Source organism: Peromyscus eremicus, unplaced genomic scaffold, assembly GCF_949786415.1.
Source record: "Peromyscus eremicus unplaced genomic scaffold, PerEre_H2_v1 PerEre#2#chr22_unloc_1, whole genome shotgun sequence".
In the NCBI taxonomy this organism is placed as follows: Eukaryota; Metazoa; Chordata; class Mammalia; order Rodentia; family Cricetidae; genus Peromyscus; species Peromyscus eremicus.
Genome location: NW_026734286.1, coordinates 5842296 through 5864469, shown reverse-complemented (window position 1 = coordinate 5864469; position 22174 = coordinate 5842296). Strand labels below are relative to the sequence as shown.

At 55.0% G+C, this 22174-nt stretch overlaps 2 protein-coding genes across 8 annotated transcripts; one reads left to right on the top strand and one right to left on the bottom strand.

The window, feature by feature from the left end:
• Positions 1-181: 181 nt before the first annotated feature.
• On the top strand, positions 182-11655 carry LOC131900511 (adenylate kinase isoenzyme 1-like). Of its 7 annotated transcripts, none has more exons than XM_059251751.1 (7): positions 183-450; positions 800-928; positions 1175-1374; positions 2610-2723; positions 8587-8781; positions 9307-9432; positions 10146-10413. In XM_059251751.1, the coding sequence occupies exons 3-6, from the start codon at positions 1249-1251 to the stop codon at positions 9373-9375; spliced, it is 504 nt and encodes a 167-aa protein (XP_059107734.1). In that variant the 5' UTR covers positions 183-450; positions 800-928; positions 1175-1248; the 3' UTR covers positions 9376-9432; positions 10146-10413. The 7 variants fall into 7 exon arrangements, with proteins under 7 accessions (XP_059107733.1, XP_059107737.1, XP_059107732.1 ...); XM_059251752.1 differs by having other exon boundaries at positions 760-928; XM_059251750.1 differs by lacking the exons at positions 800-928; positions 10146-10413 and adding an exon at positions 10446-11655 and having other exon boundaries at positions 182-450.
• On the bottom strand, positions 10343-21031 carry Khsrp (KH-type splicing regulatory protein). Its single transcript, XM_059251731.1, has 18 exons — positions 20629-21031; positions 18508-18604; positions 17947-17985; positions 17617-17656; positions 16405-16454; positions 16221-16292; positions 15122-15179; positions 14744-14918; positions 14554-14652; positions 14234-14332; positions 14042-14144; positions 13468-13713; positions 13233-13393; positions 13043-13152; positions 12785-12873; positions 12499-12699; positions 12350-12427; positions 10343-12267 (listed from the first exon to the last, which is right to left on the bottom strand). Exons 1-18 carry the CDS (start codon positions 20878-20880, stop codon positions 11990-11992), a joined length of 2247 nt encoding a protein of 748 aa, XP_059107714.1. The 5' UTR covers positions 20881-21031; the 3' UTR covers positions 10343-11989.
• Between the last annotated feature and the right edge of the window lie 1143 nt (positions 21032-22174).

The following is a 22174-nucleotide window of genomic DNA, read 5'->3' as shown; positions in this document are numbered from 1 at the left end:
GCGTTCTCTTTTATGGCACCAATAATTTAATCACGGCGTGTGGGCACGCCCCTCCCTGACGTCACGGCGCAGGTACCGCGGTGCGTCCTGGGTAGGGTGGGAATGGAGTCTTCTGGCGGGCGCGTCCTCGGCACTCGTGCGCATGCGTCAACGTGTTCGGGGGGGGGGAGCGGGCGCGGAGGCCGCGTTGCTGTAGCAACCGAGGCGGGCTCCGCGGGAGGATTCTCGGGCTGCTCCGGGGCGGGCCTGGGATTCCGCTTTCTCCGCGTCCTTGGTGCCTGGGAAATCCCGGGCATCTTGCAAAATGAGCCCCTTGTGACGTAGAGTGGAGCCGAGGGGTCAGGGCCGGGTGGAGACCGGGTCCCCGCGTACCCCGGCATGCGGGCGGGATGGGTCTGTGCGAGTCCACGCTGCCCCAGATGGGCAGAGCTTTGAGGCCCCAGGAGAAGGGTAACGTCGTGTGGTGGTTGGTTTACAGGGGGTACCGGAAGGGGGCGTGGGAGGCAGGTATCCCCACTACCAGGGTGTGCGCACACCTGCCCTCGCACGGCGGGAACGCAACTGCGCAGTGCCCGCCCCACCGTGGGTTGATGTCTTTGGAAGATAACTTGACGAGTAGTGGAGCCAGTCTCCGAAAATGGAAATGACAGCTTTAGAGGAAGGTCTCAGAGACAGGCGGCCTGCGGGATGCACAGGAGTTGGTTGAGCAGAGGGGCAAGGGAGACGCAGACATTGAGCCATAAACTCCTGAGTCCACAGATGTGCGTGGCAGCTGAGACGTTCATTTCTTCACCATCAGGGGCCGTGCGCCCTGGCTTACAGAGGCTGGCGAGTTGAAAGGGAGGAAGAACCAGGGCTGACTATAGAAGACACGGGGGTCTGAGGCAGGGAGAGGAAAGGACAGAGGCTTTACCCCAACGTGCGGGAGGTATGGCTAGAGGCGCGAGCAGGCAGGATAAACGGGACCGCACGGTGGGCGGAGCAGAGTGCGCCTGGCTGAGTTTGAGGGCTTTTCCCTTTCGTTATCTGTAAAATGGGGTGATGGAGTTACTGAGGTCTCCGAGGAGGTCTGTGCAAACGGCTCAAGAGAATCCCAGCAGTGGGATCCTTCGATGCGAGACCAGGGTACCCTAAAGACACGCACTAGGACCCACTGTGTCTTTCCTGAACGTAGATGTCCTGAAGTCCCCCCTGATCATCTTCGTGGTGGGCGGCCCTGGCTGTGGGAAAGGGACCCAATGCAGAAACATGGCCAGCAAGTACGGCTTCTGCCACGTGGGGCTGGGCCAGCTGCTGCGGGAGGAGGCTCAGAGGAGGACCCAGCGGGGCCGACAGATCCGGGACATCATGCAGCAGGGACGCCTAGTGCCCACGGTGAGAGTTCAAGCGAGAGGAAGCAGGCCAGGACAGAGTCCCCAGGAAGCCAGGGTGTCCTGGCCCGGCTACCCTGCCTTGTCCTGCTGACACTGTCATGAGAAGACTGTAAAGTGGGGTCGGTTAAGGGCACCTGCTGCTCCGGCCCTCGGTCTGGGTTTGGTTCCCAGCACCCGCACGACAACTCTTTGGGCCTCTGAGGGCTCTGCACACGCACAGTCATCCATGTAGGCAAACACTCACACAAATAAAACTTTACCCAAAGCAAAGTCACAGTGAGGGCAGTGGTGGAGGTCATTTGGTACAGCACTCACCTAGCGTGCACAGTCCCGGGCCCCATCCCCAGCACAGCAGAAACTTGGTGCATCGTGGACAACCCAGCACTCAGGAGGAGTTTGGTGGTATCTGTGACCACATGCCAAGGGCCAGAGAGATGGCACCTTGGGGGAAGGCACTCGAAGTCAAGACTGACAACCTAGTTCAGTCTCTGGGGCCTTCGTGATGAAGGAGAGAATTGACTGCTGTAGGTGGTCCTCTGCCCCCACACCTGCTGCAGCACATGCACCACCCCTCCACAACTAGACAAATAATAGAGATATAATAAACGTGTGTGTGTGTGTGTGTGTGTGTGTGTGTGTGTGTGTGTGTGTTCTTTTTTAGCGAGACAGGGTTTCTCTTGGCTGTCCTGGAACTCACTCTGTAGACCAGGCTGGTCTGGAACTCACAGAGATCCACCTGCCTCTGCCTCTGAGTGCACTCCTGAGTGCAGTGGGATCCTTCGATGCGAGACCAGGGTACCCTAAAGACACGCACTAGGACCCACTGTGTCTTTCCTGAACGTAGATGTCCTGAAGTCCCCCCATCATCGTCGTGGTGGGCGGAACAAGATCTAATAAACTTTTAAGAGTCCAGCCTTGAGCCCCACGGTGGCGCACTCCTCTAATCCCAGCATTTGGGAGGCAGAGGCAGTCGGATCTCTGAGTTTGAGGCCAGCCTGGTCTATGAATTCTAAGACAGCCAGGGCTGCACAGAGAGGCCCTCTTTGTTTTGTTTTTTGTTTCAAAAAAAACAAAAACGAAAAGCCTACAAGCGGAAAGGAAACCACTGAGTCAGGCGCTGGGTCCTGCTTCTGTCTCACGTGAGGTCCAAACTGAATGACCTTCGTAGCACCTCGCCCCTTCCGGGGTGGTGGGTCCTGGGCACCGAGTCCTGAGTCAGTGCCCTTTCCTTCCCAGGGTCTCATTCTGGACATGATCAGTGACAACCTGCTGTCCCGTCCGGAGAGCCGCGGCTTCCTCATCGATGGCTTCCCCAGAGAGCTGGAACAGGCCAAAGAGTTTGAGCGGATTGTGAGTGCCCGACCCGACAGTGTCCTTGGGTGTGTGTGCCTGTGTGCAGGTTCCAGACTACCCCTCTCCCCGCCCCCCTTAAAGCCTTAGTGGACGATGCGTGAGAGCCTGAGCTGGGAGACCTTCCTTCCTTCAGGCCCAGGCTGGCCTCAGACTCATAACTAGGATAGGCTGACCTTGAAGTCCTAACCTTCCTGCCTTTGCCTTTGGGGTGCCGGGATGGCAGGCCTATGCCACCACACCTGGTTATGTGCCCAGGATGGAACCCAGGGCTGCGTGCTGGGCGAGCCCCTCTGCCCGTCGTGCGCCCCCGCCCCCGCCCCCCCACCCCGGCCTGCACATGCGCTGTAAGGGTTAGAAGCAGCGCTTGGAGGCACAGGCCGGTCAGCCCAGCACCGGGAGCCTGTGAGGCAGGAGGATTATGATTTCCAGGCCAGCCTGGGCTACATGTTGAGTTCAGCTGTCTCAAACAAACAATAAAAATTGAACAAAACGGGCTGCTGAGGAGGCTCAGCAGTTAAATCGCTGACTGCTGTTCAGTTCCCAGCACCTACATTGTGGCTCACAACCACCTGTAACTCCAGTTTTAGGGAATCCGATGCCCTCTTCTGTCCTCTACAGGCTTCTGTGTGACTATGGTGCACACAAACTCACCTAGGCAAAAGCTTACACACATACACATTTTTTTGTTTGTTTTTCGAGACAGGCTTTCTCTGTGTACCGCTGGCTGTCCTGGAACTCGCTCTGTAGACCAGGTTGGCCTTGAACTCAGAGATCCACCTGCCTCTGCCTCCCGAGTGCTGGGATTAAAGGCGTGCACCACCACCACCTGGCTCATACACATTAAAAAAAAAATTTTTTTTTAATCTTAAAAAACCCCAAACAAACAAACAAACAAAAACTAAGGTGGGGAGCCAGTGGAAGGTACTGCTGGCCTCCACACTCACAAACATGTGTACAAAAAACCGGGGTGCTGATGGTGAGAGCTGATGGAAGATTCTAGAGGGTGAGTTTATCCATGCAGTGTTGCCAATGGGCTCAGGAAGCATTCCCACCGCTGTTGCCATGGGGACGGACGTGCAGGCCCGCGTTACCAAGCCAGTGGTTTTATGAGAAGCTGGGAGCTGTGCTGCAGAAGCAGCGATTCCCCGCCCCCTTGTTTAAATATCGGTCACAAATGCTTAAAATGTGAAACTGTGTAACCCAAAGGGCACTGTGGGCTGGGAGTCGGAGTGTCTCATGCAGACTCCAACTCTCTACCCAAGGATGACCTTGGTGTTGATGGTCCTGCCTCCACCTCCCAGTGCTGGGATGACAGCGGGACAGCACTGTCCAGCTGGCTTGTATTTATTTTTGCTGTTTCTGGAGACAGTGTCTCTCTGTGTAGCCAGGCTGGCCTGGAAGTCCCTGCAGTCCTTCTGCCTAGACCCACTGAACGCTAGGGACACAGGTGTGCATCATCACAACAAGCTGTTGACAGGTAAAAGTCAATTCCTTTTTTGTTTTTAGGTATTTAAATTTATGCATATAAGTATTTTGCTTGCATGTATGAATGTCCACCACAGATATGGCTGGCTGGCCCCCTCTGAGATCTAGATCTGAAGATGGTGTTGGGTCCCCTGGATCTGGACCTAGAATGGTTGTGATCCATCAGGTGAATGCTGGGAATCAAACCCGGTCCTCTCCAAGAACAAGTACGCTATCACTGAGCCCTAACTATGCACTGTACATGGGTGCACTCTATCATACACACAGAATAAATCTTTGTCTTAAAGACTTAAGAATGAGCCGGGCGGTGGTGGTGCACACCTTTAATCCCAGCACTCGGGAGGCAGAGGCAGGGGGATCTCTGTGAGTTCGAGGCCAGCCTGGTCTACAAAGCGAGTCCCAGGAAAGGCGCAAAGCTACACAGAGAAACCCTGTCTCGAAAAACCAAAAAAAAAAAAAAAAAAAGACTTAAGAATGAAGCCTGGTGGTGCTCTAACTTCCCCTGAATCCCCCAGTGAGGAGCCCCGCCTAGAATCCCCACCCCACCCACCCACCCACCCCCCACCCCCCACCCCCCACCCCCCCCCCGTGAGGGGCTGGGGGCGTGGTCAGGGTGGAGCCCCGCCTAGAATCCCCACCCCACCCACCCACCCACCACCCACCCCCGTGAGGGGTTGGGGGCGTGGTCAGGGTGGAGCCCCGCCTAGAATCCCCCAGTGAGAACTGGGAAATGTGCCTTAAGCATAGATTTCTTGCCAAGTGGTGGCAATGCCTTTAATCCTGTCACTCGGAGGCAGAGGCAGGTGGATCTCTTTTGAGTTTGAGGCTAGCTCAGTCTACAAAATTCTAGGACATCCAGGGAGGGCTACACGGAGAAGACTCCCTGTTGTTGAGTTGCCAAGCAACCCAACCAAAACCCTGTCTCAAAGTTAAGAGAGAAAGAAGAGGGAGGAAGTAGAGATTTTGGCTGGAAAGATGGCTCAGTAGTTAAGAGTACTCGATGATCTTTTAGAGGACCTGAGCTCAATTCCCAGCACCCACTTCAGGTGGCTCCCAACTGCCTGCAACTCCAGCTCCATGGGCACCTCATGCCTCTGGCCTCTGTGGGTACCAGCACTCATGCATAGCACACACATAGGTTTAAACGAATATTTTTAAAAACGATGAAGAGGGACCAGTGAGATGTCTCAGTAGGTGAAGTGTTTGTCACCAAGCTTGACAACCCAAGTTCTCTCCCTGGAATCCACGTAAAGGTGGAAAACAAACTTCACCATGTTATCATCTGACTCCCACACATGCCTCTCCCTCCTTCCAATAACAATAAAAGAAAGAAAGAAAGAAAGAAAGGAAGAAAGGAAGGAAGAAAGAAAGAAAAAGGATGAATTACCAGAACCAAACATTCAGGTGCCATGACTGTCAGAAATCTGTCAGCAGGTGACTTCATTGCCTACAGGGAGGGGCCAGTGGAGGGACAGGGACAGAGAGAACCTCACCCTTTTCCATATTTGTCTTACATGCTCTGCACACGCAGTGCCCACCACTGCAAATCAAGCCTCTGGTTGGGAGGAGCTGGGTTTGGAGGGCAGAGCACTGGCTTCCAATATTCCAAGCCGTGGGCTCCATCCCCAGCCCAGGGCTTGTGTAGAAATGAACCCCCTGGCCGGGTGGTGGTGGCACACGCCTTTAATCCCAGCACTCAGGATGCAGAGCTGGGTGGATCTCTGTGAGTTCGAGGCCAGCCTGGTCTACAGAGTGAGATCCAGGACAGGCACAAAGCTACACAGAGAAACCCTGTCTCGAAAAACCAAAAAAAAAAAAGAAAGAAAGAAAGAAACGAAACCCCTGGAACCCTTGGATGACTGTGGCTTATAGTAAGTTTTGGGTTTGCCCAATAACTGGGCAAGCTTTAGTGAAACATTTCACTATTAGGATAAGAATCTGTACCCTATCAAGCTGATGGAAGAATATGCTGGTCATACTTTCAGGAGGGGAGGCTAAAATCTTTTTAGATTATGGATTAGCCTATAGAAAAATGTCTGCCGTAAATCAAACAGTGAAGGGGAAGATGAATAGGAATCTCACCTATACAACTTAAGTAAAACATAGCTCTCTGAACAGATGAAGATAGGTCTCTTCTGTACCCCAGAATCTAATCAATATTTCTATGTATAGTTCAGCTATCATTTGGCTTAAAAGGGCTTATTGAGAAATGTTATCATTTTTACTATTTTCTACAGAGAAATATTTTACTGTTTAAAATAACCCTGGACTTTTGAATTATAACCTGTTTTTATGTTCAAAAAAAAGTAAACAAACAAACAAAAAGAAATAAAACAAACAAATCCCCCCTCCCCCCCAGAAAAAAAAAGAAAAAAAAAATGAAACCCCTGGCCGGGCAGTGGTGGCACACGCCTTTAATTCCAGCACTTGGAAAGCAGAGGCAGGTGGATCTCTGTGAGTTCGAGGCCAGCCTGGTCTACAAAGCGAGTCTCAGGACAGTTAAGACTGTAACACAGAGAAACCCTGTCTTGAAAAAAAAAATGACATTTCATTAGTGTCAGCTCAAGAATGTGTAGAAGATAAGTAACCTTGGTGGTGTCCCTGTCCCCATGGGAAGCAGGAAACCAGGCCTGGTGGTGCACACCTGTCATCCCAGCACTGAAGTGGAAAAGGATGAATGGGGTTCAGGGTCACCCTAGGCTACATAGGGAGTTCAAGGGTAGCTTGAGCTTCATGAGACCCTGTCCAAAAGAAAAGAAACAAAACAAAACAAACAAACAAAAAAACCAAAGGGCTAGGTGAGGTAGCACACATTTAACCCCAGCACCTGGGGAACAGAGGTAGGTGGATCTGAATTCGAGGAAAGCCTGGTCTACAAGGCCAGTTCCAGGGCTATAGCTAGAGTTTTCCTGCCTGGCCCACAGTCAGGACAAATCTCTGTCACCTGCCAGTCCCACAGCCTCTCAGACCCGACCAAGCAAACACAGAGACTTATATTGCTTACAAACTGTATGGCTGTGGCAGGCTTCTTGCTAACTGTTCTTACAGCTTAAATTAATCCATTTCCATTAATCTATACCTTGCCACATGGCTCGTGGCTTACCGGCATCTTCACATGCTGTTTCTCATCGTGGCGGCTGGCAGTGTCTCTCCCACCCAGCTTCCTGTTCTCTCAATTCTCCTCTCCGTTAGTCCCGCCTATACTTCCTGCCTAGCCACTGGCCAATCAGTGATTTATTCATTGACCAATCAGCAACACATTTGACATACAGCCCATCCCACAGCACAGGGCTATATAGTGAGACCCTATCTAAAAAGAAAAAAAAAGCAAACTGGAATAACTCAATAAGAGGCTTTATGATATCAGCACTCAGGAGGCAGAAGGAATGTACATTCAACACCAGCTTTGAGTATATAAAATGATCCTGTCACAAAATAAGTAATTAAAGGAATAACAGTAAATGAAAAAGAACATACGCAGTGTGGCTGTGCACACCTATGATTTCATCACCTGGCATTGGAAACAGGAGGATCAGGAGGTCCATATCAGCTAGGGTGACATGAGACCCTGTCTCCAAAAGCAAACCAAGTACTAGCCTTACAAGTGTGCAGGCCTGAGTTCCATGCCCAGCGCCCACATGAAAACCTGGGTGTGGGGCTGGAGAGATGGCTCAGAGATTAAGAGCACGGTCTGTTCTTCCAGAGGTCCTGAGTTCAATTCCCAGCAACCACATGGTGGCTCACAGCCATCTATAATGGGATCTGGTGCCCTCTTCTGGAGTGCAAGCAGAACACAACAAAATCTTAAACAAAATAAACCACCCTGGGTGTGGTGTATGTGCTTATCTCGGCTCTTGAATAGAGCAGATAGGGGCTCACTGGCCAGCCAGCCAGCCTGGCCTACTTGTAAAGTTTTAGGTCAGTGAGAGACACTCAAACAAACAAACAAACAAACCAACAAACCCCAAGGTTGCAGGCTACAGAGATGGCTCAGCTCAGCAGTCAAGAGTGTGTATTGAGCCAAGCATGGTGGCATTCACCGTCAATCCCAGCCCTGGGGAGGCAGAGACAGGAAGGTTCCCTGTCTCAAAAAAAAAAAAGGTTTTTTTGTTGTTGTTGTCCCCCCCCCCCCCCCAAGACTGGGTTTCCTTGTGTAGCCCTGGCTGTCCTGGAACTGGCTCTGTAGATCAGGCTGGCCTCCAACTCAGAGATTCATGTGCCTCTGCCTCCCATGTGCTGGGATCAAAAGTGTGCACCACCATGCTAGGCTCAAAAATGTTTTTTGAAAGAGTGTATAGTGCTGTTTGCAGAGGACTGAAGTTCAGTTCTTAGCCTCTCTCCCTCTCCTCACCCTGTCCTGTTGGTTACTGCCTAGGTGGGCAGGGCCCCCAACATCGTCATGGGGTTTGACTGCTCCATGGAAACAATGGTGCGGAGAGTTCTGCGCCGTGGACAGGTGGAGCGCCGGGCGGACGATTCGGAGCCGGCCATCCGCAAGCGTCTGGAGACACACTACACCCTGTGTGAGCCTGTCCTGACCTTCTACCAGCAAAAGAACCTTCTGCGAAACGTGCGTTCCTGGAAGGGAGCCCCTCTGGGCCAGCCTGCATCTGCCCCCTTCCCAGTGTGTAAGGAGGGACTTCTATTTCCTTAGGGCTGCACAGGCTGACAGGCCTCATGCAGCCCAGGCTGGCCCAGAACTCACATAATCAACATCAGTCTTCTGAGCACTGACAGGTGTGAGCCACTGGATGCCCTCACAGTCCCCCAAAGCTACAATGGGGTGCCCAACGCTGCCACCTGAGTAGCTGTGAAGTCCGGTGCTGCCCACACATCTGGCTCAGCACATGCTGGGGTGGAGTTAGTGTCAGCACAAGGGGCTATGCCCGATAAGGGACTGGGAAACAAGCATGGGAGACTGCCTTCTCCTGCTCCCTGGACCCATGGAGTCCCCCCCCCCCCCCCCCCGCAATACCCATTGCCGTCACCCAGGCTGCAAATCTGCTCTCACATCAGGGCTTGCCCCCAAGGGGTTATGGGAGCTTAGCTCTTACCATGGGCTGCACCCTTGACCCCATGGCTTCCTCTCCCCTAGATCTTGGCTGAAGAAGCCCCCGAGAGCATTTTTGCCAAGTGCTGCTCAGTCATTGACAGTCTGCAGTGAGGGGCCGATGTCCGGCCTACCCCATTCCCCACAGCACACAGGACCCAGGCCTGTGAGGTGAGACCTTGGTGCTAACAGGGCCCCTTTGTGGGCAGACAGGCAGCTAACAGAGTCAGAGGGGAACTACCTACCTAGAGATGGCAGCTGTCACTGCGTCATGTGGACCCTGGTCATTTTTGTAGCGTGCCAGGGTTTGTTTGCAGGTGGTCTGAGGGCAGCTTTGGGGAATGGGTTCTTTTGTTCCTGATGCTGTGGCAAGCCCCTCCCTGTCAGGCTGGGGTTAGAGGAGCCACTGCACCTGACTCTGGGGCCAGCTTTCACCTGCTATGCCATCCTCCTGGCCTTGACTTTGATCACCAAGGGTAACTTCACTGGCTGGCACTGCCTCAGGATGCCAAGCATCCCAAGTGACTTCTGGTGCCCTGGGCATACCTCACCCAGGCTTAACTCTACTTCAGTGTTAGCCATACATTTTTGACAAGTGCTGCCCGGTCACTGACGGTCTGCAGTGAGGAGGCGGGGGTGGGGGGTAGGGGGGTGGGGCAAAAGGCATGCAAGTCAAGCCCGTGCCCAATGGGATGCTTTCACAAGGCAACCTTAGTGACAAGTGCAGTCACATCCATGGGAACGTGGCCCCGGGGATCCTCCTCAGTGCCTGCTTTCCCAGGTCCCAGAGGGAGAGTGCAGACGGCTGGGCAGGGTTCCCAAAAGGAAGGGGACTGATCGGCACTCCATCCTCTCTGCCCCACTCATCCTGCTTCCTCTACCAGCACAACCCGTGTACTGAAAAGGTTAGGAAAACACGCGCCTGCAGATTGTCTCCTAAAAACGAAGACAAACTCCCCACAAGAAGCTGTTCACCTCCAGACACCATCACCAGGGTCATGTTCACAACATCTACTCAGGTCATCTGCTTCAGAAGCCTACTTGAAGGGTGGGAGACAGACGGCGGCCACCAAGACACGGGGAGGTTTTGTTACCATTTATTTGTGAAGTTAAAAACGAGCGATAAAAAGTAAAAACTGCCATACAATTTTTTTTGTTGTTTTGTTCTCATTTTTTTTTCTCAGTTTATCTCATCTTCAACAGATGACAACGTACCAGGCCAGTCCTGGGGTTGGGATGGGTATAGGGTGGAGCCAGGGAAGAGCAGGGGGGAGAGAGAGAAAGGGGAAAGAGGGGGAGAGAGAGAGATGGGCAGGGCAGGAGGGGCCTGCGACACCCACACCTGGTCCAAGGAATGTTCCAACTCTAACTAAAAAAACGAAAAAGAGAGATAGCAAGAGTGACTTTCTTTCCTTTTAAAAAGTTTATTTAAAAACAAGAATAGGGCCCCGGGCAGTAGGGAGGAAGTGAACCGCTTCCCTCAGAGGGTGGGCTCAGAGGCGGGGATAGAGATTTATATATTTCTATATATATATCACTTTATAGGTTTGTTCTGCTCTTTGTGGTTTAATTTTTAAACTTTTCTTTTTGGCAGAGGTTAATTCTCGCTATTTTCTAAGGCTGGCTCAACATGAAGGATCCCGATCTTGGAAGGAAAAAGATGTGAGACACACAGAATGAGAGAGGGACTGCCTCAGCATGAGGGGACCCCCTACACCCCAGGCGGCCATTGCTCTCTCACCAAACCAATCAAATACAGAAACCAATAAAAGAAGCCCCCAAATGGAACAAAAATGGAGGGAAAAATATGTTCACAGATGAAGTTCATATCCATTTGCTTCAATTGCCTGCGGAGAGGGAGAGACAGGGACAGTCATGGCAGGGGGGCGGCTGGGCTGTAAGAGGCTGCGACTCAGGCAGCGGGCCAGGAGGCCGGGCCCAAGCCTGCACAGGCCAGGCAGGGGCTGTGACTGTCTGTCTTGGGGACTCCGCTGAAGTCAGACTGCTCCTTGGTGGAGAAGCAGGAAGAAGAGGAAGAGGAGAAGGGGGAGGGGTCTGCAGCAGAAGAAGCCAGAGGCATGGAAGGGGCGCACAAGGAAGAAGTGCCAGGGTGGGGAGAGGGGCAGAGGAGGGAGGCGGCGGGCGGCTGGGCGTCACAACATTCAGATCACGGTGTCCCCACAACACCCCTGTGAGGTAGGTTGGAAGGTGGCAACGATCGTCATGCCCACTTCACAGACAAGACCAGGACACAGAGGCAAGTGCACAAGAGGTGGCCTCGCCAGGCAGGGAGGGCCCAGTCCCCTCAGTGGGCTCCCCTCCATCCCAGCAGAGCCAGGGCCGCCTGCAACACGCAGTTACTTGGACATGGGGGATAAAGATGGAGGTTTTAAAAAAATAAAAGAATAAAAAAGAACAAAACCCAAAATAGTGATGCTGAGAAGGGGAAAAAAAATAGACATTTTCTTCCCAAGTGGCCAGATTTTGAGCGAGCGGGTTCAGCAACCGGCGTGGCGCTCAGCGCAGCCCCCACTTCCTGCCCCCACCCGGGACACCCCAGCAGTTCAGAGTTCCACCTTTTCGGCCGGTGCCCCCAGCACCCGACAACGTTGCACCAACAGCAGCTGCCGGAGGAGCCTCTTCCGTGAGCCTCTGCAGCCGGCGGGCGCTTCCCAGCGGCGGGGCTGTGGGGCTCCGGGAGACTCTGGCCACACGCCCGAGGCTGGCATCAAGGGCACACCCCGCAGGGGAAAGGGTTTCCGGCGCTACCCACTAAGGCAGGATGGACGGTGGCCGGGGGTTGGAAGGAGAAAGGAGGAGGAGGAGGGTGGCAGTTCCCACTTGCCTGCTGCTGTCCCTGCTGGGTGGGAGGTGGCTGCGGGCCACCAGGGCCTGGGGTCTGTCCGTAGTAAGCGGCCTGCTGTCTGTAATACTCTGCCCAGGCAGCACTGTAGTCAGGCTGAGAGCCAGGGGGTGCTCCAGGACCCCCACCAGTGGCCACTTGCGCTGTGGGCAGAGAGGACAATGAGCGGCTGGCAGAAGCAGCCACTCCCGCCAGCAAGCCCTTCTCCTGGCCCCAGCAGCTCACCTTGCTTCTTGTAGTATTCCTCCCAGGCCTTGGTGTAGTCCTGCTGTGGGGGTGCTCCAGGCTGCTGGGGCTGCTGGCCTGCGGAACAGGGTATTAGGGCAGCTGGGCCCAGTGTGGGACACCCCACTGCTCCCTGGCACTGAACTTACCTATTTTCTTGTAATACTCTTCCCAGGCCTTGGTGTAGTCCGACTGGCCAGTGGGTGGAGGCTGGGGGGGCTCCCCCTGCGCAGGTGGGGCTGCGGGGGCTGGGGCGGGGCCTGGCACAGGACCTGGGGGTTGCTGGTAGTAGTGGGAGTAGTAGGCGGCCCAGGCAGCATTGGGGTCTGCAGCCGCTGCGGCAGCTTTGTCTACAGGAAGACATGTTGGTTGAGGGAGGGCACAGCAGTTGGCCTGGTGTCACCCCCCAACTGTCTATGTGGTGCTGACACTTACTTGGGTCGTGGGGGGCAGGCGGTTGCCACTGGGGGTAGGTATTGCCCCAGCCCTGAGGCGGGTACTGGTGAGGAGGGGGGCCACCGGCACTGCAGGAGAGGAGAGGGCGTCAGGAGAGCTGCTCTAGAGCGTGGAAATGAAGCCCTACCAACACCCAGAGCTGGGGCTGACACAGGACGGAGACCCACAGACTCAACACAGCGCCTCCTGGGCTTAAGGGGCAGGGCTGAGACAGACCGCAAGCCAAGGAATACTCACTGTGGGGGTGCTCCCGGGGGCCCCTGGTTGAAGGGTCCAGGGTTGAAAGGCCCCATAGGTCCAGCAGGGCCTGGTCCTCCAGGGCCTGGTCCAACTGGGCAGAGGGGACCCTGGGGGAAAAGGTGGCAGCTGTGGTGAGCTGACCAAGGGGGAGGGGCACCTTCACCAGCACCCCAGGGAACCAACTCACCTCTATCTTCTCTTCAATGAGCTGCTTTGCATGGTCAATCTGCTGGGGTGAGCCCCGGATGACGAACAACTTGAAGTTGGGGTCCCCATTGGGTGGCAGCTGCCGAGATATCTCCACAAAGGCGCCCGTCTGCTGGTTGATGGCCTTCACGTTCTCACCACCTGTGGGATCACAGCTAGTGAAGGGCTGGCAAGTGCAAAACCAGGCAGGGGAAGGGCAGAGTGAGGGGACTCACCTCGGCCAATGACCAACCCACACTTGTGGGTAGGAATGGAGAAGGTCATCTCCCCTCCAGGAGGGCCCCAGTTGCCTTGGCCTCGGCCCCGGCCCCTACCCCCAGGGGGCATGCCAGGTGCCCCTGGAGGACCTGGGGGCCCACTCCGAAGACTCTGGAGGAGGTCATTGATGATCCGGGCTGCATGCTCACACCGATCTGGGGGTCCCATGATGTGAGCAATCTTCTCGGGGCCTGTCCCGTCATCTGACATCCACACCAAGAAACAGTTACTTAAAGCAAAGCCAAGCTCCCGGACTGTGCCTCAGTTGGAGACCAGTTCCCCTGACTTGCTGCTGACATGTAGGCGGGCAAACAGGCAGCTTGTTTCCCAGAACATGCCCCCACCCCCTCAGAGTGGCAGCAAGAGTGTCCTCCCACCTTTGGGGTCCAAAGAACTAGCTAAGCTTGGGGAGACAATGGTTTCTAAAAAGCAACTGATAGGAACTGGGTATCCGCTTTCTGCAGGCTCTGAGGGCCTGTAAGAGGTGGGGGCAATGGCAGGGCCTGGGCCAAAGTGGCACCCGCCCCTGACCTTGCTTGAACTGGATGCGAACTCCGGCATCATTCTGGATCTTCTTGATCATCTCTCCACTCCGGCCAATGACCACACCAACTGAATGCCGGGGTACAGGTACCTAGGAAGCCAGGAGGCACAGGGTCACCTGGTGTGGCCCTAGTTCTACCCTGCTCCTGCTGCCCATCTGTCTGGAGTGCCTGCACTCACGTCAATGCCTCCACCAACTCGAGAGCCGTACTCATTGCGGTCCCCAAAGCCACCCTGGTCACGTTCTCGGAGGATGTCCATCACCATCTCACAGGCTTGCTGTAAACACAACACATTGGACAGTGAGCACAGGTAAGTGTACTGCCCCAGCACCCACCTCCTGGCACCTGTGGGGATCCCCCACATTCCTTAGAGAGCTGTTCACCCTGGGAAAAGAGGCTGAAGAGCTAAGGAGAGGCTGCTCCTGGCAGCAGCAGGCAAGACCCCAAGGCAGGCCCGACAGTGGAGCCTTCTAGAGACCATGCTGCCTGGGCACTCACCTGCACTTTGTATGGGTCCCCGATGATCCGCAGGGGCTTGTCCACATTTGTATTCTGGGAGCCGTCCTGAATTAGAATCATCTTCACCCCGGCACGCTCCTGCAACGGTAAATGCCTGTCAGAAGTGGGCTCTGGCAGAGGCCCGCTGGGGACTCTGGGGACTCGTGCTCTGGCCCGTGCTGCCCCGCACCTGCAGCTGTTTGATGGTCTCCCCACCCTTGCCAATGACCAGGCCAGCCTTGCCAGCGGGGATCATGATCTCCTGCACTGTGCCATTCTGACCCCCATTGGCATTATCATGGAACTGTCCTGGGGGTCCTCCACGGCCTCTCGATACAATGTCATCTAGCATCATCTTCGCCTTCCTGAGGAGAGAACAGGGTGACCACTCAGTGTGCATATGGCGCACACTCAGCTCAGGGGAGCTATCTAGCGGGTGCCAAGGACCTAGGGCTGTTCAAGATTGAGAGGGGTGCCAACTCATCCACACAGCTCTAGGGATAGGTCAGGTAGGAGGGACACACATGAGTGCCACTGACTCCCGCAGGAGACCCAGCTGGGAACTTACTGGACAGACTCAGGGGCTCCAGTCAGGGACACACTGCGTTCAGGGAGGCCACCACTGTCTGCAGAGAAGAAGAAAGGTTCAGTGCCCAGAGGGCTTCTGTAGGGGCAGGACACTTCCAGGACAGCCTGCAACCCTCTCTGACAATCATTTCACCCCCTGCCAGGAGACACCTGGAAGGCTGCCTTTTTTTTTGTTTTTTAATTATTAGCCCCCCCCCCTTTTCTTCTTGTTTTTTGAGACAAAGTTTCTCTTTATAACAGTCCTAGCGGTCCTGGAACTTGCTTTGTAGACCAGGCTGGCCTCGAACTCACTGAGATCCACCTCCCAAGTGCAAGGATTAAAGGTGTGCGCCGCCCACTACCTGGCTAGAAGGCTCTTTTTAAAAAAACTCAATGGGGAAAGATGAAACTCAGGAGGTAGACTAACAGAACACCACACTCCCATCACCATAGCACCATGAGGTCAAGGCAAGAGGATGGTGAGGGGAAGACAGAGATTGCAGAAATCAGTTCAGGGGCTCCCTAGCAGCACCCAGGACCCTGGCTCAAGTCTGGAGGGAGAATCCAAAGCACTCCTGTGTCAGAGTGGAGCAGATCTAGGCAGTCTCAGAGCCAGGCTGACTGTCATTCTGCTTTCTATGGCACTAATCTGCATCCCATGGCACTTTAGGTGACGGCATAGAGCCTGCCACCTGGAGAGAGGTGCCTTCATGCCTAAGTCCACATTCCCCTAGGCCACCTCACGAGGGGTAAGGAACATGGTCAGGGAGCAAAGATGCTCATCGCCAACTCTGATGACCTGAGTTCAATCTCTGGATCCCATCTAATGTAGGGAGCCAGATAGCAGCACAGACATACAGGCTCTCATCACCCTGAGAGCAGCTGAGCAGAGCTGACCTCTGACCTCCACGTGTGCTATGGCAGGTGCGCCCCCGCCCCCACATAAAAGAAATAAATACAATACGAATATACAGTAGAGGAGGGCGCCAGCTCCTGTGGCACCTGTTGTTAGTGGCAGTGCTGTGCACATGTGCAGGAAGCACCCACCCCGCAGAGCCAGCTCTGCACCAGCCTCAGGCAACTTCAGATGGAGGCCATACCTGGTGAGATCTGGACTTTGCAGCCTGAGTCCTGCTGGATTTTGTTAATCTGCTCACCACCTCTGCCAATGACTGGGTGGGAAGAAAAGAAGAAAGGTGAAGGCTGAGTGAGGGGCACCCAGACCAAGGCCCCCCACCAGCAGTCCCCTTGGCCCCTACCCTCATAACAGGGACCCACACTCACTCAAGCCCACCATGCCGTCCGGGACCCTATACTCTTCTGTCATTGAGGTCCTGTGGGAAGAGACACTGACATCAGCCTCCAGCTGAAGAGAGACTCCAGCTCTCCTGGACATAAAGTCCTGGCCCTCTGAAGCCCGAGGACTTCTGCTGCACACCCTGCTACTAACCACCCAAGGGCAATGGTTTCAGGGCCAGCGTGAAGACTGAGGATACCGGTCTACAAGTGGCATGGGTTGTCCCATTTCCTCAGGTAGGAACGCGCACTTGAATTTGGTTTTGGAGACAGTGTTCCATGCAGCTCAGGCTGGCTTTGAACCGATCCCTTGCCTCCACTTCCCAAGTGCCAGGATGAGAGGCAGCACCTTGCCTGTGGTCTTTTTGTTTGAGACAGGGTTTCTCTGGGTAGACTTGCCTGTCCTAGAGCTAACTCTGTAGACCAGGCTGGCCTCGAACTCAGATCCGCCTGCCTCTACCGCCCAAGCGCTGGGATTAAAGGTGTGCGCCATCACCACTTGGCCTGAACAATTTCCTTTCCTTTCTTTTCTTTTTCTTTTTAATTTTATGTGCATTGGTGTTTTGTCATGGGTATTGGGTGCCCTGGAACTAAATTACAACAGTTGTGAGTGGCCACTGCGTGCTGGGAATTGAACCCAAGTCCTCTGGACGAGCAGTCAGTGCTCTAACTGCTGAGCCATCTCTCCAGCCCTGCCTATGGGTTTTTTTGTTTTGTTTTTGAGCAGGGTACTAGGGAGGGAATCCACACTGAGTGCTCTATTGGCTGAGTTACACCTTCCCTACCTTGGACATTTCATACCACACTGACAGTCCAGACTTCAGTAAAAAGGGGGCTCATCACAGGGTTCATCTCATTCTCCAGTCAGTGTCTACTGTATTTCAAGAAACTACAGGCTCGTTCAAAGAAAATCAGTAGCCTGTCCCAACAACCTGGTCAGATTCACCCCAGGCAACCTGAGACAGCCAGACAGCAGCAGAGACCCACAGGCTCTGACTATCCATCCAGGGAGCATCTGATCAGTCCTAACCAGTGCTTCTGAGCGCTCAGCCCGGGGAAGGGATCGAGAGGCAGGGCAGTGAGGAGCCACACTTCTCCCATGGCCACAATGCCCCCAGCCTGCCAGCAACCCCTGGCTCCACAGATGCCTCCATGCCAGACCCCAAACCAGAGACAGCAGGCGGCCAGGGAACAGCTTACCTGGGGGGAGGATGGATGGGTCCCAGTTGAGAACCAATTGCTGGGGAGAGAAATTCAAAGCAAAGCCTGGCTTAGTGCCTATCTAGACCCCACAACCCCAACCCATGATGCCCCTGCTTACACCAGGGGCAAATGGTACCCCATGGCATAATTCTATGTCTAGATCTCATCCTGAGTGCACCGTGGCCTCTCCCTATGAAAGCCTGCCTCTAGGGCTTTTGTTTCAATTGCCACAGGCTTGAGGACCCTTAAACCTTCTCAGCCACTGCACACAGGCCTCCTGGACACCCAATGCTCCCAATGCCCCCGTGCCCACACCAGCGGACTTACAGTCTCCCTGGGAAGCCAGTTTCTTGCTGTCTGGCTGGTCTGTGGATGAGAGAGACTGTCAGATGCGACACCACCCACCCGCACCGCCTCAACCCCAAAGCTGGTGCGGCATGTTCCAGGCATAGTCACCACCATCCCGCATGACAGTCGAGATGGAGGGTTAGGAGGTGCTGGTCCAGAAAGGGGCAACTTGCCCTAGTCACTCACCACCCCAGAGTGATAAAGTTCACTTTTAATGTGACCATTAAACACCACGGGATCCCTCCAGATTACAGTTGGATCTACCCAGGGGACAAGTGTCCTGCTCAGGAGCACCTTTGGTGATGCTGTGCCCTGCCTGTGTCAGTCTCCCACAGGGAAGGAGCAATCTTGAGAACCTACAGCTTTCCCTGGTCACAATCCACCTGCCCTTCTCTCAGCTACCTGATACCCCAGAGTGGCAGATGGAACAAAAAACTGGGCGACTCCCCTGTCTTGGAGCCCCACTGGGACAAAGTGCTCCTCTCAGCCTCAGGCTTCCCTCTGGTGTCAAAGCCAGCCACCGCCACCACCAGGAGTTACCTCCATCTTCCAGCTGTCTCTTTTGGCCCCCAAAACTGAAATCGGGAGTGTTGTTATTCACGGTGGTAGCAGCATCACCTCCGATTTTGGCTGCAATCTAGGGTGAGGTAGGAAGTAGAGACGAGTTACCACCCCCAAGCAACCCTAAAGTTCACCCCTAGCCTTGGCCTGGAGTGGCTCCCCGATTTCAGGAGGAGTTTGGGTATTAACACTCTGGAAGCTTTTAGGAAAGTCTCCCAAGTTTTCTAAGAACTGCAGGCTGCCTGTTCTCCTTACTGGCAAGACTTGTGCTCACAGGCTATTCTAAGTGCAAAGGAAATAGCAGCTCAGGAGGACAGGATTCCTGGGTCATTTCCCACAGTGGCCTGGGCAGCAAACAGGACTGCAACTTTCCTGTCTCTCACCTTTGACATCTTAAAAAACAACAACAACAAACAAACCTGAGACATCTCAGTCAAGCTTGTCTTCAAGCACCTGACATCCCCATATGACCAAAACAAAAGCCCCTTTGGGACACAATGGAGTTCCAAGTGCACAGAGAACATCTTCACATTATCCCCAAGCCAGCAAACACACACCCCAAATCCTGAATTCCGGATCCAAACTACTTCACTATAAAAACCAAAAGTGTGCCAGGCGGTGGTGGCACCCCAACTGACAGCACCCACCCCCAGGCTGAGCTGCACCTTAATCAAGGCATTGTGGGGAATGGCCAGAAAAAAAAGGCATGTTAAACCCACTCCACCTTGGAGCGAGAAAGGCAAAGACAACGACAATGGAGAGGGCAGTAACCCAAAGGTTCCTCCCACCTTGGAAGGAACCAGTCCTTAGCCCTGGGACAACCCCTGGGCTCCACCATCCATTGTGAGCCTGGGCCATTTAACTTTTAGAACTGACCAGAGTGGGGTTGTGAGCAAAGCTGAGCTGGGTCACACCAGCACATGACACTTCTATACGCTGACAACAAAACAAGTCATGTTCCCAAAGGGAGACAGACAATTCTTTTGAACTAACTCAAACAGTAAAGAGCAGGTTCCCATGTCCGCCTTCCCATCTCACTCCAAGGCCCAAGCTCTCCAACAAAGGGTCCTCTCTTTACCATCCAGATCCAAGAGGAAGGACTTCTCCCCACCCCTCACCATTTGTCCCTTCCTAGGGACAGAAATGGGATGGTTTGGAGCACCTGTCCTGATTGGAAACGGGAGTAGAGGTGTGTAAAGCAAGATCCTCTACCTATAAGGAACTTCTGGGAGGGTGTAAGTATGTGCTAAGATGGGTCTCCACCTTCTAAATATGTGCTCACTCTTGGGAACCCCCATTCTGAGCCCTCACGTGTCTAAATAGTGGTCTCCTAGCATCCTTGAATGCAACTTTTGCAAACCCTGAGGTAGCTCTTAGGGACTTTAAGATTACAAGCTCTCACGGGTTCCAAGAAGGGTCTCCTAGCATCCCTGACCTCATCCTTTCTGAACTCAGGAATGGCTCTTGCAGAGACCTGCCTCAGATTCAAAGCCCTCATGAGTCCTAAGAACACTTCCCAAACAGACTGCAAGTCTTCATGACTCCTAAGAGGGGTCCTCTACTGCAAATCCAGGAGTGGTTCTTGGGGACATCCTCATAATGCCCAAGCTCAGGTCTCTGCAAAACCGGAGGACCTCTTCAAATCACAAACCCTCCCGGATTCTGGAGCGGTCCCCCAGAATACAGCCCTTGTTTCCTGAATGGCAATGCTGAGTCCAGGCTCGAGGGTGGCTCTTGGGGACACTGACCCAGACTGCAACCTTCGTGGGTCCTAAGAGGAATCTTCCCAGGAATGGTTCCTGGGAACTCCAAGGCTACTACCCTCCTAAGAGAGACCTGATGCAAGTTCAGGAATGGGTCTCGGAGATCCCCAAGGCTGCAATTCCTCGTACCCTAAGAGGGATCGTCCAGTGCAAAGTCTGGTTCTCGGGGACCCCCTTTCAGCGCACCCCTAGCTCGAAGCACCCAGAGGGTCATCCTCATACCGTGGCGGCCCCAGACTCCCCGCCCAGAGCCCGCCGCCCACGTGACCCTCCCGCGACCCCGCGCGCGCCGCCGCCCCCTCCCCCGCGCGCGCACGCGCCTTCGCGGCCTCCTCACCTGGCGGGCCCGCTGCACGGCGTCGGCGAAGGCGTCCTTGCGGATCCCCGGGCCGCCACTACCGGGAGGCTGCGAGGGGCCCCCGGACGCGCCTCCTCCACCCGGGCCGCCGCCGCCGGGGCCTCCGCCGCCCCGGTCTCCCGCGCCCGGCGGGCCCGGCGGAGGGCCTCCCCCCGCACCCGCGGCTCCTCCGCCACCGCCAGCAGGAGGCGGCGGGCCGGGCGGGGGGCCTCCGGTGCTGTAGTCCGACATGGAGCGGCGCGGACGGGCCTGGCGCGGAGGCTTCAAGCTGAGGAGGCGGCGGCGGCGGCGGCTCAACGCGGGAACAAGGCCTCGCTCCACACGGCCGCGGAGCACGATGGGAAGCCAGCGGCTGGGAAGACGACGAGGGGGGAAGAGGAGTACCACCTCCTCCCGCCGCCGGCGTGACGGACGGCGCGGAGCAGCCAGTTGAATGCGACTGTCGCTCTGCGCCGACCAATCGTGGGCCGTGAATCCGGGCGACCAATCAGAGTCCCGCAAGACTCAGGGGGCGGGAGGAGCGGAGTGACTGACGACCATAGGACTCAATAAACTGTGGGCTGCTGGAGCTGGGCGGGCAATTCGAAGTCACGCGAGAAGACAGGAGGCCCAATGAAGCGTGAGTTCCAGATTCGCGGGGCGGCTCCAGAAAGAGAGTGACGGCTCTGACTAGTCACGTGGATCTGGGGGCCGGGCTTAGCGAAAGCGCTTCTGGTTGAGTGGGCGGGCACTCAGCGAGGTAGTCATGAACGCCAGCCAGTGAGTGCACGTAGGAGGCGGTGCTTGTGAAGATTGGCAGACATCTAACCCAGTCCCTGAAGCGTTTTGGGGTGATGTGCCTGGATTAGGACTTGACGGCTTTTCTCAGAATCCATGTCTCTCGATTTCTGAGCCAATGGCTGAGCGACAGGGGCAAGCGTTGGATGATTGATGCCTTCCTGGACAAATAGCAGAGACGGAAGTAATAGCGCCCTGTTTTGATGGGAGCGCACCTGCATTGGGGGTGGAACCCGCTACCAGACGGCGAGAGCGGATTAGCAGGGGCCGGAGTGAATGGCAGCGGACGTGGGCGGTGGTGCCCTGCTGCGGGAATTACGCCCTGACCTCTAGATCAGCGTGCCAGCGCCCTGGCTCTGGGAGGCCTTGCACGTGGCCTGCTCGAAGCCTTGGGGATCTGTGTTTGTGGGGACTTGGATGGCCTGGGATTGGGCGAAGTACCCAGGGGTATCTTGAGTCTTCCTTCTCATTCCGAGGACCTAGAGCCTGCATTTCTTCCTACACCTCAAACTTACTGCAAGCCTGTGTCCAACCTGGACTCAAGTCCCCACAGAGGTCCAGGCCTCCAGCTCCCAACCCAGGACGCAGAAGGGATCCCAGTTACCACCCGGGTCACCTAGGAGGCCCAGGTCTCCTTACAGGGGTCTAAAACCCTCAGCTGGATCCAACACTCTCAGGTCCCTACAGGAACTCAAGCCCCTTGCTCCCCAGGTCCTCATATATGTTGAGCAAGCTCTCTAACCACTGA